Source organism: Balearica regulorum, chromosome 10 (genome assembly GCF_011004875.1).
Source record: "Balearica regulorum gibbericeps isolate bBalReg1 chromosome 10, bBalReg1.pri, whole genome shotgun sequence".
Lineage (NCBI taxonomy): Eukaryota > Metazoa > Chordata > Aves > Gruiformes > Gruidae > Balearica > Balearica regulorum.
The window spans coordinates 4,747,574-4,764,034 of record NC_046193.1 but is presented as its reverse complement, the minus strand read 5'-3'; the positions used below and the strand labels follow the sequence as shown (position 1 = coordinate 4,764,034).

Sequence of the window (16,461 nt, the reverse complement as noted above, 5' to 3'; positions counted from 1 at the left end):
GCACCCTACACTTCCAACTTCCGTCAAAGCAGCCCCCCAGGACGCCCACCACCTCCTCTCACATGTTGCAGAGTAGTAACATAGTGGAACTCTGCAGCTGCCATCTCTTTCCCAGCATCAAACATCCCACCCGGTGCCTGAGAAGAGCTGGCCTGGGCCTGCCTCTCCTGGGCAAAAAAAGCCCCGTAGCACCATCCCAAGAGACAGGCCACCAGCTCTGCAGACCCACACATCCTCTAGAGATGTCAGCTGAAAATCAACCCGTAGTAGTGGCTACATGCAGCAGAGCACAGCAACGCACCCAGCATGCAAGGCTTTCACACTGTGCATCATTCTGTGAACACAGACCAGAGAGTTTAGTAAAGATTTTTAAAAGCGCAGACCTGGTATTTCTAGTGTGTGGCACAAAATGCTAGCAGGGTAGGAGCGCAGCACCAATGTGATGCTCCACACTGACCTAAAAAGCAGTGGAGGACCACAGAGCAGCCCTGTGCCATGTGCAGCAGTTACACTACCTCCTGATTAAATCTGCAGTTGAGAGTACACCAGCCAATCTGCATGAGTCCCTGGGAGGAGATGAGCACCTCGTAAATCCATTTCCCTGAAAGAAAAAGAGACATCACACAGTAAATCCCTGCTGTGTGGCTCATTGTGAGAGAAGCAGAACCTGACACTGCTCCCACAGAAATAAACGTGGCACACAAAGGAGCTTCGGGACATGGCTAGCATTCCCCTCCCACCTCTTCATTCTGGCATCACGCAATCCTTCCTGGAAAGCCAGTGGATGAACTGGGGAAAAAGGGGCTCAAGATCTGGAACATATTCAAGATTTCCTGAGCTCTCCAGCTGTGTAACTCTTCATACACTCTTCCCAGGGTCTTTTCCTCAAAGCATCACTGGTTTGTCTCCTTACCTTTATACACGCACGTCGTGGCCCTAATGGATCCAAAGTTACTGTGACCAATCACCTGGACCAGCAAACAAAAGATATTTTAGTCAGACAAAAGACAGTTTTGCTCAGCCCTACCCGTTCCCTCCATCCTAGCCCTCAAAACCGAAGCGAGATGTAGAGCTATTCACAAGCACGGTGTAGGGAAGAGATGGGACATCCTCCCCATCCCAGCAGCTGTACTTGGAGCCGACAGGCCCTGGGGAATGATCCGGGTCCTCCCTACAGCTCATCTGGTCTTGATAAACCCCAGTGAAGCATGCAGCATGGCAGCAGTGCAAGGGCAACGTGGTGACAGACAGGTTCCCAGCGAATTGTGACAGGTATATAAAAATGACTATTATATAGGAAAGACGTCTGAATCCTGGACAAGTTAAAACAAAACTACAGATTCAGGGTGTCCAGACTAAAGCTTAGGACTGGCAGGTAACATGCTGCCCAGAAACTGAACCCTGCTAACTCCTGACTCTCTCAATCTCAGGACAGACCATGCAGAACAGGTGAAGGTAGCAACAGGGAATTCACAGGCAAGCCAGTCTGATCCGATACGGGGGTAAGTTCTAGGTACAGCCAAGGTAAGCTACAGCAGGTATTAACGGGAAAGGGGAGACCAGGGCAGCCTCCTCTGCTAGAGGTAAAAAAGGATACGTGGATTAAGGAGGGAATGAGCACAGGAGCATGGGATGTGCATGCACAGTGAAGGGGTGAAGGGAGTGCAAAGGTTACTGAGGTAGGAAAGGATTAAATTCCAGTGGATTCTCTCAGCTGATTTTCTGCATGAGGAACATCAGCTAAGGAGCAAGCAGGGAGCTAGTGGAAACAAAGGAGAAAGGAAAGCCTCAGCTTCAGCCTCTCGCCGCCATTAGAGAAGACCAGAAGGAAGGAAGGAAGAGGCAGTCTGCTGGAGGGAGGGACAGGAAAGCTGGCAGCTGGCCTTTCCTCTGCTTAGCCACCCTCTTCAGTAAGCCCTTGGGCCAGGTAATTCTTTCACTTCCTCGCAGCTCCACTCAGAGCTTGCTGAGACTGAGGGGTACTGCTAGACCTTTTCCCAAGAGAGCTCACTTCCTCCAGATCCTGTAGCTTTCTGGGTAGACTCCATTTACAACATGCTACAAAGCCAGTGACAGGGATCTGTTATGAAGAACAAACCAAGAAGCCCAAAGTGCTTTTCGTCCCACAAGACCATTTTCTGCTGCACCCAGCATCACACTCACCCCAAGTAAGTCATCATCGACCAGCAGGAGCCCCTCAAAACCGCTCGTGTGGTCCAACACCACAGCAGAGGGACCAAGCCGACCCTCTGCTACCTGATCTGAAACAAGAGTTGCAGAAAACCTGTTAGGGAAAATTGTGCAGAATTTAACAGTACACCTGATGAGTGCCTCCAGCTAGACTACAGCAGCATCTGGATTCTGCTACAGTGGAGGAAGACTAAAATAGTGTTCCTCATGTTAGACCATGAGAACCTCAGGAAAGGAGACATCATTGAGATTTAAAAGGAAGTTTTCACAGCAACACACAAGGTCTTAGCTATGTGGTGTTTGGGTCATGTGTTGAGTTTTCCATATTGCCTGAAAATTTTACTTTGGCAAAATTCAAAGACCAAACTAAACTCTGAGCCAAACGTTTGGCCAACATATCACACTGATTGCAGCCAGCAAGAAAAATTCTTGTTTTTAGGAGAGAAGCTAGGTTGTATCCTGCCACATCCTGACTCATTCAAGGAAACTGATACTAGCATGAATACAGGCAACAGCCTGAGGCCCAAAGTGAATACCTACAGTGGAGACCAGTGCGTACAAATTATCAGCAAGCCTCTGCATTTCCCAGTGAGGATAGCATTGCACACTGTTGGTCACGGCAATGCCTCTGCCTATCATTATCAGTGAAATAACTCCAACATTTGCCCCAAACCTGCTCTTCCAGGCGTTTTTGCCTGGAAATATGCCTCTTCCATCTGCAAGCAGACCTGTTCCCGGGCTGGCTGATGAGCCCCTCACAGGCAGGATTTAAAGGTACAATAAATTAGAGCAGAGGAGGGCAGAACAACACTCACTCAGGAAATTGCCTTTCATGATACAACTTGTCCTCCCAATTAGGCAGCACAAGCAGAAGCACAAATTAGACAGACATTCAGTGTCTCCTACCTCGACTGTCTTCGGAGCCATTCTCCTCTGCTAGCAACCGGTCAAGGTGCTCCTGCAGGTTCTGGAACGTCAGGTGCTTTCTAGGGAATAAACATGCACAGGAACTCTTCAGCAAACTCTGTCTCCAAGTTTTAAAGAGTTGCAGCCCAGATACATGTATCTGCACAGTCCTACCCTGTGAGACATGCACCGGGAAGTTCTGTCGATCTGTGTTTCATGTCATGATTCTGAGGAATTTGCTGCCCAGTATGTTGGGGCACTGAATGAACCAAGGACCAAACACAGCGTGAACAAGCAAAATAGTTAGCAAAGGCTCTTAAAGTCTTCAGTCTGCTCAGGAGTGTTTTGTGGCAGTAAGAAAACTGTGCTCTGGTACAGTGGCAGTAAGAAACCAGCTGTACTACCACCAACCGTGGACCACGACTTTGATGCAGTCAGCATCATACAAACATGGCATAAGTCAGGATGCATATTCTCCCCCCAAGCATTTGGTAATACAAAAGAAGAGAGAAGACCACACCGGCAGCTGTAGCAGTTCAGATAAAGGTCAGGCTAGCCCAGCATCCTCTGACAACAGCCAAAACCATTTTGTTTTCATACTGAGGAGAAGTCTCTCACGCATCCCCTCTGGGCTACTATTTTAGAGAACTTTCTCATACTACTCTCTCCTACTTCTCTCTTTTCAAGTCTCGTTTACTTAGCTGTTCCTTGTACAAGAGCCATTCCAGGCATCTGACTTGCTCTCACCCCTCCTCAAAATCTCTGCAGTTCTAAAATACCCTTTTGGAGTTGGTGAGACCAGAACCATATGTTACTCAAGATGAGGGTAAACTAAAAATTTACTCAGTGGCATGATGATTTTCCTTATCCTACATACCTTTCCTAACAATTCCTAACTTCCTACTTTCTTTTTCTGACTTACTAAAGACTTAGTATTCCCACCACAATCTCATTCCTACGCAGTAAAAATCAGCTCTGGGCCCATCACTTTGTGTACAACGTTGAGGCTGTTCCCCTTTCAATACATCACTTTGTATTTCCCTACACAGAGTTTCACAGACCATTTCACTATCCGGTCACCATCTCACAGCCACCTTACAAAGTTATTCAGAGCAAAGTAAACGTAACAGCAGCAAACTTTCCCACCTCGTGCTCTTTCCCTTTCCAAGTCTCCCACAGATAAATGGAACAACACAGGTCATGTTGCAGGTCTTTGAGGGACCCCAGCACGACCTCCTTTTACCTTGAGAGTCGCTACTTGCTCCTATTCCTGCTTCCCATTTCCAAAGTCACCTGTGGAACAACTTCCCACTTCTCCAGGACTTCAAAGTTTCCCTAAGACTGTGGTGAGAGACCTTTTGAAAGCCTGACGATGTGAAGATGCACAGAAGTGGAATCAAAGAATCAGTTTTGGTTGGCATGAGAGAGGGTGGCTTCAGCAAAGCAGTTTAATCAGCAGCTAGCATGGAGGACAAGTTCTGGAAGGAGGTAAAAAAAGCATGAGACAGCCAGAGAGATGTCTGAAGCGAGCTCCTCTGTGAGGAATTTAGGCCTCCGAAGACAAGATGTCACACCATAAAAGTTGCTCTCATATGGCAAATGTTATTTTCAAGACCTATTTGACTGCTACTGGGCTTTCTACCAAACAGCCAAGTCCAGGGAAAAGGGCGGAAGGCAGGAAGAAAAAAGAAAAGAGAGACGCGTCCAACAAACTATCAGTTCTGTGCTTTCAAGTCATTAATCACCAGGCAAAGAAATTAGAAATACTGAAAACCAAAATGCTCTAACAGATGGAATATTCCGAGGCATGCTGGCAGAAGAGCTCGTGGCAAAGTAACATAACCCACTTTGCCTCCCTCCTGCCATAACCCCAGCTCAGCAAGAGCAGAGAGGGCCAAGAGCTATTTTTAGCAGCTCTGAGCTCACATTTGAGCTGGCAGTACTAAGTATAGCCCGTGGAATGTGACCCCAGCCACTCTGCAGCACCACCAACCAGCAGGAGCTACACGCCTGCCTTGCTCTACCAAACTCATACCTGCCCTGAACCTGTCTGACTTGCTTCTGACAAAAGAGCTAAACGCAAGGGAAATTTTTCTCATCCAAAGCTACAAGCTTCTGGGCTACAAGGTGAAGAAGAACTGAAAACATGTAGAAGAAAACAGACACTAAACAGGAATTTTGTGCTGCGTTTCCTTTGGTGACTCCTAATAATAAGAGTACCAACAGCTCCCACAGCCTGAGAAATGTATAGTATGCCATATATCAGTAATAGCCTTGCCTTTAGTTTACAGGGCACTGACAACCTACTTTTCATTCCTGTACCTAAAACCTGCGCATTTTGCACTTCCTTACAAGCAAAGAGGGAACAGAAACAGTAAGATGAATGCCCACTTACCTATTTATTTCAGAAATATTGCCTAGTGATTTTGTATATGGGGTTTTTCATGCAAAAAATTCTGAAGAATCCTTCTTAGCAAGCCCTGCTATTTGAAAAAGCCATTAAAGGACAACACCTCAGAGTCAATTCTGTAACACAGTGCTGCTGTGCTTTTAACAGAGATCACTGTGTGGCACTGAAAGATCTTTCCTTTCACCACAGTGCCATATATCTGGGGACTGATACAGCATCGCTTGCCATCTAGTGAATGAGAAGAAGTCTGATACCTGTAAGCAGCTGCAGGCTGGTTCCCATCAGCACTGGCAAAGACGCGATGGAGATAATCGTTCAGCAGCCTGCTGTTCACGATCCCTTGTGAAAAACAGAAAGGAAATAAACTTAGGGAGTCAGGAGGTAAATGCAAACTTTAATTTCATGTACAAGCAAGAAACTGGTAACTATGGGAAAATTATGTTCAAGTTTGCAGATCAACACAGTGTAAAATGCAGCTTCAAGAAGTCATTCATGGTCTTACTGTCTTCACTAGCAGCTCTAGAGTCCAGCATTATGGGGTGCATCTCTGCAACAAGGGCTCTCTCCAATTTGAGCTGCTCTACGATAGCAAATGGGAGGCTATAAATTGGTCCCCACAGGCGGAACTACGTCCTCAGGAATCCCGCTGTACTATTTCCAGATAAAGTAACTTCAAAAGCTGGAGGTGGGAATCCAATTTCATTTCCAAAAAAATAAAAATAAAAATCACTATTGCAATTCCTGATGTCCTATTCATACCTGGGACATTTTAAGTACCTACATCTCTGAACTGCACTAGAAGATGCTGAGATAGAAAGGCTTGCAGATGCAGGTCATCTCGTCTAACCCACAGCCCTCTTTAATGATGTATGCCTCACTTTAGCTTTCAGTGTGCAAAACAATCCCTAGTGTCACATTGATGCAGCATGCTTTATTTCTGGGTGCAAGAGTGCCCTCAAATGCCAGATTTATGGTCTCATAAGCACAATTCTGCTGGAATAGTGAGTCCAAGAGAAAACAGACTGCCTAGCAGGTACCAAAATTTTCCAGAAAACGATTAATCTGGGAACTTGATAAGCTGTTCATCCTGGAAGGGGAACTCCCTGAATCAGATGGGACAAAGGCAGACAACACGGCATTCTCCAGCCTCATGAGGCAGGGCTGCGTGCCGAAGAAAGGGCACTGTGGCATGAGCTTCTGGAGTCCTTAGTACTACAGGAACATCCCTCTCAAAATCTCATCTCAGTTCAGGGGTTTACTCAGTTTCAGCCCCACCACACCTCACATCAGCAAGGTAACTGCAACTGGAAAGCAGCTGATCTCAAGCGAGGCAAGGGGTGCTCACCCGATCCACAGTGGTCCTGCTTTTACACGGCACGTACAGGCCCATACCTGTGACCTTGGACTTCTCTGGCTCGGTGCTCAGCCTGTAGTTCTTCCTTGAGAAAGCAGTCCCGGCACCTCTCGACGTCATTCTTCACAAGCACCACTTCCAGAGTGGACATAAGATGGACAGATACCTAGAACAAAACTTGCTGGGGAGGATGCTGCCTTTAGACTTCTCGCTTTACTGGAGGTTGATGTACCTGGATTGAACAACAGGGATAAGCCAAAAAATAGCCAAGTCCTTGCACTAATGACATCATACAAGAGCCCAAAGCCAACTAACTGCCAACCCTGCTCTCATTCCCACTTTCCAAACAGCTCAAAATCTTCCCAAAGCAGACAAGGCGCTAAGCCACACTCCAGACAACCACACAGACCCCACTCCAACCCAAGGCACAGGCAGAACCAAGCCAGAAACATAGGCAACCTTTGCCCCGAGTTTGAGCCAGAAGCACTGAGCCAGCGTGGGGCCACAGCTACCACCGCTGCCAAACACCGCCAAAGTGGGCAACCTCATCGCACTTCTACCCATGTCCTGATCAGACACTTCTGCCTTTCTCTCCCATGCTGTATTCTTTAAGACAGGAATATGCCCCTGGTTAATCTTCTGTTTAATAGGTTATTGGATTATTCCGCTATCCAAAACAGAGAGAGAGGGAGAAGGAAGAGACAAATGCAGATGAACTGGGCTACAAAGGAATATCATTGACTACAAAGAAAAAGACCCAGCTGTCAGTTTTATAGGGACAAAAGCAGGTGTAGGTAGAAGTATGCAGAAGGGTTTACAGGTGAAAATCTACCACAAGACTAAAGATTCATGACCCTTCCTAGTATCACTAGAATGCAAAGGATGCTATCAGATCTGATCTGACATGTGCCAGGACAAAAAGAATAAATTTAAGTTGCTAGTTCCATCCAGCTTCAAAACGTTAGGTTACAGTCCTCTCCTGTTTCTGCTTGCCCCAATAGCCGACCATCACTGGAAGTCTCTTGTTCACTAGAAAGCCGTCTGACAAACTGCTTTGGGACACACAGAGCACCAGGAAGATGCAGCAGGAGCAAAGGCTGTGGGAATTAAATGTTTGCTGGCAATCTCACACAGAGCAGAAGCTAAGGTGAACCCAAGAAAAGTTAGTGACCTTGCCAAGTGACGCAAGTACCACAGCAACTCCACTGACAGAAGATCACCTGAGCTTCAGCTAGACTTGGGAAAGGATTTCCTAAAGCCCCCTTCCTCAGGGCCACCCCAGTATGCAGCAGTGGAGCAGCAGTGCCTGGCATCCCTCCTGCAGCACTACTGAGCAAAACCGCAGGAACAAAGCAAAAACCAGCCTGGATCAATGGCCCTGAACAATCTGCATCAGAGACTCAATACAAGGAATAAAACAAACTATAAACAGAAACACATCATTTACCACCAAAAAAGAGCAGACAGCACAGTGTGTACTATCCCGAAAGTACTTCTAAACACGAGAGACATAATTTCACCTCTGTGAGGACAAGTTTAAAACACATGAGGGTGGCAGGGAGCGACCCTGGCTCTTCCCGGGGGTGGCCGGCCCGGTACCCGCACTGCTGAAAGAGCCCAAATGCCCAGCCGGAGAGCGCAGCATGACCACATCGGCACTGTACGAGATGCACTGCTGCAGTGCCAGAGTTTGGGGTTTTTTTTTTGGTTGGAGCAGATGCTGCTTTCAACAGGTCAGAGAAAGGGCAAGGGGAGAGACATCTGCCCCTTTGCTGATCCCACGCGTGGTTCACAAAACTGGCCCCAGCAGCTCCGGCAAAGACAACAGGCTCTGAGCCTGGCCACGGGTCAAACTCCCTTCTCTGGGCAACGGCAAGCAGCTTCCAGCAGAAGGGCAGAACAAACAACACAGGGGAAACCAGATCTTAAGTTGAGCCGACTGGAGGCAGGCGAGGAGGCCGAGAAGCTGGGCCGGCAAACATAGCTTTGTCCGGCAACTGCCGACCGAGCCCTCCCGCTCTCGCTCTCGCCAGGGCAGCGGGGATGAAGCCGGCAGGGAGACAGCCGGGCGGCAGAGGCCCCCATGCCGCTCAGAAAACTGCTCTGCACTGATCACAAGTGCGGGTCTCTGTGGCATCCCCAACCTGGCTGCAGCCCCAAACCAGAAATACCAGGCAGCATTGCCCAAATCCAGGAACTGACCCTAAACACAGGCACAGCCCGCTGCTGGCAGCACCCCCGAAGCTGGCGGCATGCCCCAAGCGCGGTGACACCCCCAAACCCAGAGACGCGCCCTAAACCAGGCAGCACTATTGCAGCCATAGACACCCCCCAAAACCGGCGGCACCATCCTAGCTCACAAACACCCCCAAACCCAGGGGCGCCCCTACCCCTACCCCTACCTGCAACCCCCAAAGCCCAGAAACCCCAGCCAGGCACGAAGCACCCCCCAATCGGGCACCTCCACCCCAAGACCGGACGACACTCCCCGAGACCGGCCGCACCACTGAGACCTCCCTGCCCGGCCTCCAGCCCAGCGGCGGCACGGGCAGCCCCTGGGCCGGACCCAGGGGAGGCCTCGCACAGCCGGGGCAGGGCACGGGAAAGCCGGGAACGGTCCAGGCCCAGCGGCCGCGGTACTCACCCCCGGCCCAGCCGCACCGCCACCGCCACCGCCACCGCCACGCTACGGCGAGCCGCGAGGGCCATGCCGTGCGGGAGGGCGCGGCCTGCGTTGCCGGGAGACGGGCGGCGGCGCCGGTCGGGCAGCACCGCGGGACCCGCTCAGCGATAAAGCCGTACGGGATCAGGCCACGCTCCCGGGGACAGGGGCAGAGACCCCTGGTCTCGGGGGTGGGCGCGAACTTCCCCCAGGGAAACTGAACAGGCCGCAGGGTCAGCCAGGCCCGAAGCACACGGCCATGGCGCTGGGGAGCCAGCCAAGGCCAGCCCGCAAGGAGGGAGGTCTGGGAAAGGTGCTGCCAAACCCTGGGGAGAAGACAACCCCCTGGGCCCAGCCCGTAACGCTGCCCCTGGAGAAAGGAAAGGGTGGAATCTCCCACTGCAGAGATTAACACCCACTTTATTGTGCCGGTGGAGAGGGATGGCAGCCAGCCCTTGGGGATGTTGCCCGGCTGGTCTCGTTGTGTCGCCTGGGCCGGCTGTATGGATTTTGGGCCCGACGTTGCAAGCGGGAGCGGTCTCGCACCCGCTCGGGCCCAGGGGTGCTGGAGCGGCTGCTGCTCTGAAGTGCTGGAGAGCTGCAGGAGGTCCCTGATGGCAGCTGGCTGTCAGTGCTGGGGCTGCTCGCTTCTGGTGCCGGGGAGCTGTGGGACACCCCCGCTGCCGCCTGGCTGGGGGTGCTGGTGTCAGCACTCGGTGCTGGTGCCTGGCTCCTGTCACGGCGTCTTCTACGCCGGCTGTAGGGGTTTTGGGCCCGACGTTGCAAGCGGGAGCGGTCTCGCACCCGCTCGGGCCCAGGGGTGCTAGAGCAGCTGGTGTCCTCAAGCACCGGGGAGCCATGGGGCGGCTCTGATGCCACCTGGCTACCAGTGCTGGGGCTGCTGGTCCGCAGCGCCTGGGAGCCATGGGGGGACCCCAATGCTGCCTGGCTACCAGTGCTTGGGCTCCTGGTCTCAGGATGCTCGGTGAGCTGTGGGAAGGCCCCAGTCCTGACTGGCTTGCAGTGCTGGAGCCAGCGAGCTCCGAGGTGGCACTGGAGACTGTAAGAGGAAGCAAGAAGGTCAAGGACATGGCCTCCTGGGGCAGGATGGGCCGGAGCGGTGCCCCCAGCCCTCCTGGAGCAGAGAGGCTCTGCCAAGCCCACCCTGGGCACCCGCCACACCTGGCCCCATCCCAGGGGCACCCGGGTGCTTCGCCTCTTACCGGTGCCCAGGCCAGCACAGCTGTTGCACTCCCAGCTGGCCGTGCTGTGCTTCACGTAGGAGCAGCGTCTGTGGGTGCCCTCGGCAGCGCAGGAGCAGCACAGGAGCAGTTGCCAGGGCCTGGGGAAGCAAAGGGGTTGATGGCTGTGAGGACAAAGTGATGGCAGCACGGGATGGTCCGGCAGAGCTCTTGTTCTCAGTCCTTCCTCTTCGAGCCCTTGGCGAGACAGAGATCCCGTGCAGAGCCCCGGGGTGCAGCTTTGGCAACTTACCCCTCTTCCTCTGCCCGCTCCCTGCCTCCTGGACAAAGGCACTGACTGGCATCGCAGTGGCTGTGCCTCTCATTTAGTGCTGCATACGCGTCGTTGTCCTCCCACGATGGCGGTCTGATGGAGAAAGGAAAACTGATGAGGCCCTGCTGCCCCAGCATAAGGCAGATGTGGGGCATCCCTGCTCTTTGCCCCCCGCCCTGTTTCCAACTCCTCCGTGAAGCTGAAGCCCCGACTCAGGGGACAGCGGAGGGCCAGGACTGCAGGGGCAGGCCCTGGCATGGTGCAGCGCTTGCACCCTCCTGTCTTGTGAGCCGGGCAGACAGACACCAACCTCCTGGGGATTCGGATCCCCATGTTGAGCATATCCGATAGAAAACTTTCCCTATCTCTGCATTGAGGGCACTGGAAGCAAGAAATGCCAGCGCGCAAAGCCTGTCCCTGCAGGAGAAACATAAGGAGCGTGCCGTGCGTGAGTGAGGCCCTGGTGCTGCTGAGCGCCTGCCGTGCCCCGGGGGCGAGGGAACAGCTCCTACCTGGATGCAGCCCCTGTGGAACCAGGCGTGTTTGCAGGCTGGGCACACCATGGTGCTGTAGGACTTTCTGTGCCCCACAGAGTCCATGCAGATGAGGCAGGTGGTGGTCTCCTCCGGAGCAGCCTCCACTGCCTGCTCTGGGCGGTGCTCCCAGCAGAAGGACCTGGGGGGAAGAGGAAAGGGATGGGTGAGGTGGGAAGTGATGGGTCCTTCCCCATTGGTGGCGAGGAGGGGAGAGCCCCAGACCTTGACTGTCTCTGGCTCTGCCTGCGACCAGACATTGGGAAGTGTCACTGCGGGTTCCTTTCTTCTTTGACTACTGCTGGCAGGGAGGGGACTGAATGCGAGGAGCCTCCCCCACAAGGGCTGGCTGCCCTTACCTGTAGAGCCCAAAGTACTGGGTGATGCATTCACCCTCCACGGCACAGGGGAGATGGAAGCTGCGGTCGCAGCCCGTCTCCCGGCAGGTGATGGTGGCCCCGCTCTCGCCACAGACGAAGCAGTCCTGGAAAGAGCAGAGAAGCCCCCCCGTCAGCAGCAGCCTCAGGGCCTCCACAGCTAGCCCCACGCCTCTGGGCAGGGCGCAGGATGTGGCCGCTGCTGGGTCACAGCCCGCAGATCCGCCTGGCGGACGAGGCTCCTGTGCTGGAGCCTCTGTGGAGCTGCTGGGAGCAAGACGTTTGCCCCAGAGCTGGTTGGAAGGGCTGGGATTTCTTTCCTGGGGTCTGGGCTAAGCTCCCGCAAACCTCTGCTGGCACACATCTCCCTGTTCTTGCCAGGTCCTCACCTTCCCTATTGCCTGCCTGATTGTGCGTATAATATGCTGAGGGAGAAATCCCATGAGTCCTACTGCCTTGGCTGGTTGCTGAAACAGGTCGTTGGCAAAAAACTGCAGAAGAGTGAAGACGAGGAGCTGATGAGGTGAGTGTGGCAGGGGCTGCCTGTCAGAAAACTGGAGGGAGCACTGGGGGAACTCACCAGGCAAAACTCATGGGCACGGAGCCCTCGCTTCTCCAGTTTGCGCCCATAGATATCCGGGTCAGCCTCTGCCCGGCGACACAGCATGCATGCTGGAGGGGAGAGAGCAAACGGCACCGGGAATGAGCACCTCTGCGGGGCAGGGGGAAGCGACACTGAGGGGTTGCCCCCAAGGGCCTGCTCTATCCCTGCCTAGCTGTCTGCCAAGCTGTGGGAGGGATGCTTTGCTCTCACCCTGCTCCATCGAGTCGAGGGCCTTCTCCTTCCTTGAGAACATGGCACCCGTCAGTCAAGCGTGAGCGTTTGGAGAGTCCCTGTCCCAGCAGGGCCGGGGTGTCTCCTCCAAATGCTCCTCTGCTGACTCTGAGGGAGAAGCGAGACGCGGGTGAGCTTGCAGCAGAGGCCCAGAGCCCCGAGGTGCGGGGCTCCCCTCCTCCCTCGGAAGCCCCGCGCAAGCCCCGTCCCTCCCCTGCCCTCTCCTCACCTCACCAGGTCGCACTGACCCACGGCCTGAGCCCGGCGTGCCCTTTTGTGGGCTTGCCCCCGCGGGTCACAGTGGCCACTGTGACATCAGCACCGCTGGCCTGCGTGCGTGCGCCCCAACTACGGGCAGGGATGCCCTCGGCCACCTGCCGCCCGCTCTGAGACGGCCACCGCCTCACAGGGGTGGGCGTGAAGCGCCGAGGCGGGGGCCCGAGCCCTCGGCACCCACGTAACCGGGGCGACTGCTCCTGCAGCCGGGGCAGAGTCAGATGCCAGGTCCCGCGGGGCAGCCATCGAGGGTGGCACTGTTGGCCGAAAGGTGCTGTTCCAGGGGTGCAACTGCCAGGCTCCAGCCTGGGCCGAGGGAACGCTCTGCTCCTGCCCCCGGCACGGGGAGCGCTGCCGGCAGGTCGGGGAAGGTGGTCGGTCCTCTCTGCACTGCACGGGCAAGGCTGCATCTGCAGTTCTGCCTGTGGTTCTGGGGGCTACAGGGGACAGAAGCGACCGTTGAGCCTGGCCTGGGCTCAAACATCCCATCCGCTCAGATGCGGTGGGTGGCCGGGGCACATCACAGGACCTCAGGACGGCACCTAAATGTGCCCTAAATGTGCAGCTGGACCTGGTAGTCTTAGGTTAACGGTGGGACTCGGTGATCTTCAGGGTCTTGTCCAACCTAAATGATCCTAGGACTCTCCTGAACCAGGACACCATTCAATTGTTGCTTAATCACCATTTGAATTTCATTCAATCATCGATCCATTACCATTAGATCGTCGCCTAATCATTAATAAACCCCTTTCCATTAAGCCCAGAACGGTGACTTCTCTGAGTAATTCACCTGCGACACGCGGACAAAAACCAGGCGGTGTCTCGGGCACAACCAGAGTAGGAAGGAAGGAACGCAAAATCCCATATTGGAGACTCCAGGTCCAAAATGCAATTCAGGACCAAGATGGAAAGCTGAGACCCCAGGAAGGCCTTCGACAACACTCGCTGGCTGACAGTGCTGAGAGTGAGTAGAGGCTTCCCAGGCCGCCTCCTTCAGGTCCTGAGGGTCAGAAACTGTTTCAGGAGGAGGTGGTGGAGGAGCCCCCGAGGAGAGAGGTGCTGCTGGACCTTGTGCTAACAACCAAAGACGGACTGGTTGAGGATGTGAAGGTTGGGGGCAGCCTTGGCTGCAGTGACCGCGCGATGGTGGAGTTCAGGATCCTGCGTGGAAGGAGCAGGGCAATAAGTAGGATTACAAGCCTGGACTTCAGGAGAGCTAACGTGGGCCTCTTCAAAGACCTGGGTGGGAGAATCCCATGGGCTAGGGCTCTAGAAGGTCGGGGGGCCCAAGAGAGCTGGTCAGCATTCCAGCAGAGTTCAAGCTCCTAGCTCAAGATCGGTGCATCCCGAAGAGTAGGAACCCAAGCAAAGGAGGCAGGAGACCTGCATGAATGAGCAAGGAGCTCCTGGAAGAACTCACGGGGAAGGAGGAAGTTTACAGAGTGTGGGAAAAGGGACTGGCCACTTGGGAGGAATGTAGGGATGTAGTCAGAGAATGCAGGGATGCGACGAGGAAGGCTAAGGCCCACTTGGAATTAAATCTGGCAAGGACAGATGTCAAGGACAGCCGGAAGGGCTTTTTCAAGTACATCGGCAGCAAAAGGGAAAATGGGGGCCCCCTGCTGAATGAGGTGGGCGCCCTGGTGACGGAAGATACAGAGAAGGCGGAGGTACTGAATGCCGCCTTTGCTTTGGTCTTTACTGCTAAGGCCGGCCCTCAGGAATCCCAGGCCCCGGAGGTAGGAGAGAAAGTCTGAGGAAAGGAAGCCCTTCCCTTGGTCGAGGAGGATCGGGTTAGAGAACCTCTCGGCAACTTCGACATCCCCAAATCCGTGGGCTCTGGTGGGATGCACCCGCGAGTGCTGAGGGAGCTGGCAGATGTTATTGCTAAGCTGCTCTCAATCATCTTTGAAAGGTCAGGGAGAGCAGGAGAGGTGCCTGAGGACTGGAGGAAAGCCAACGTCCCTCCGGTCTTTAAAAAGGGCAGGAAGGAGGATGGAGGAAACTAGAGGCCAGTCATCCTCACCTCCATCCCTGGAAAGGTGATGGAACAGCTTCTTCTGGGGGCCATCAATAAGCGTGTGGAGGAGAAGACGACCACACCATTGGGAGCGGTCAGCATGGATTCACCAAGGGGAAATCATGCCTGACCAATCTGATGGCCTTCTACGATGGCATGACTGGCTGGGCGGATGAAGGGAGAGCAGTGGGTATCGTCTACCTTGACCTCGGCGAGGCTTTTGATACTGTCTCTCATAACATCCTCATGAGCAAGCTGAGGAGGTGTGGGTTGGATGGGTGGACAGTGAGGTGGGTTGAGAACTGGCTGAATGGCGGGGCCCAGAGGGTTGTGATAAGCGGCGTAGAGTCTAGTTGGAGGCCTGTAGCTAGTGGTGTGCCCCAAGGGTCGGTGCTTGGTCCGGTCTTATTCAACATATTCATCAAGGACCTGGACGAGGGGACAGAGTGTACCCTCAGCAAGTGTGCCAGTGACGCCAAACTGGGAGGAGCTGCGGACACAGCGGAAGGCTGCCCTGCCATTCAGGGCGATCTGGGCAGGCTAGAGAGCTGGGCAGGGAGGAACTAAATGAAATTCCACAAGGGCTGTGGGCCACAAGTGCAGGGTCCTGCACCTGGGGAGGAGTAACGCCAAGCAGCAGTACGGGTTAGGGGCTGACCTGCTGAGAAAGCAGCGCTGCAGAGGAGGACCTGGGAGCCCTGGTGGACAACAAGTTAAGCATGAGCCTGCAACATGCCCTCATGGTCAGGAAGGCCAGTGGTGCCCTAGGGTGCCTTAAGAAGAGCATGGCCAGCAGGTTGAGGGGGGTTATCCTCCCCCTCTAGTCTGCCCTGGTGAGGCCACATCTGGAGTACTGTGTCCTGTTCTGGGCTCCTGTGAGGAAAAACGTCTTCACTTTGAGGGTGACCGAGCACTGGGACAAGCTGCCCAGAGAGGGTGTGGAGTCTCCTTCTCTGGAGAGGTTCAAAACCTGCCTGGACGCGATCCTGTGCGACCTGCTCTAGGTGGTCCTGCTTTAGGCGGAGGGGTTGGACTAGGTGATCTCCAGAGGTCCCTTCCAACCCCTACCGTTCTGTGATGCGGTGCTTACAGCCTTGTCCAGAAGGAGCCAGAGTTGAAACACAGTCGCTGGGGCTGGGGCATGGTATTCTGGGGGGGGGGGGGGGGGGAGCCGTGAGGGTCATGCGGGGTGGGCGGGCGCAGCACACAGTGCTGGGAGAGGGGTGGTGGTGCCGCCTAGGCCGTGCCGGGCCAGCCTCCTGGGGGCAGGGGCAGAGACCCCTGGTCTCGGGGGTGGGCGCGAACTTCCCCCAGGGAAACTGAACAGGCCGCAGGGTCAGCCAGGCCCGAAGCACACGGCCATGGCGCTGGGGAGCCAGCCAA

General features: G+C 54.3%; 2 protein-coding genes across 5 annotated transcripts in view; both read right to left on the bottom strand.

The window, feature by feature from the left end:
* RNF123 (ring finger protein 123) overlaps window positions 1-16,228 on the bottom strand; it is a 57,747-nt gene extending 41,519 nt beyond the window's left edge. The window contains exons 1-7 of one of the 4 annotated variants that reach the window (XM_075762811.1): window positions 16,147-16,228; window positions 6,899-7,092; window positions 5,761-5,845; window positions 3,097-3,176; window positions 2,164-2,261; window positions 914-968; window positions 516-601 (exon numbers count right to left, since the gene is read on the bottom strand). In XM_075762811.1, the coding sequence (XP_075618926.1) occupies window positions 516-601; window positions 914-968; window positions 2,164-2,261; window positions 3,097-3,176; window positions 5,761-5,845; window positions 6,899-6,980 (486 nt within the window). In that variant the 5' untranslated portion in view covers window positions 6,981-7,092; window positions 16,147-16,228. Of the gene's footprint in view, window positions 1-515; window positions 602-913; window positions 969-2,163; window positions 2,262-3,096; window positions 3,177-5,760; window positions 5,846-6,898; window positions 7,093-9,364; window positions 9,617-16,146 lie in introns of those variants that run through there. The other 3 variants (XM_075762808.1, XM_075762810.1, XM_075762809.1) reach the window with 3 other exon arrangements.
* LOC142603221 (uncharacterized) lies at window positions 9,943-13,304 on the bottom strand. Its single transcript, XM_075762595.1, is given in 8 exon segments — window positions 9,943-10,864; window positions 11,017-11,130; window positions 11,348-11,520; window positions 11,523-11,712; window positions 11,930-12,054; window positions 12,337-12,438; window positions 12,528-12,659; window positions 13,161-13,304. Coding segments are annotated over 8 exon segments (1,902 nt in total).
* Window positions 16,229-16,461: the final 233 nt, after the last annotated feature.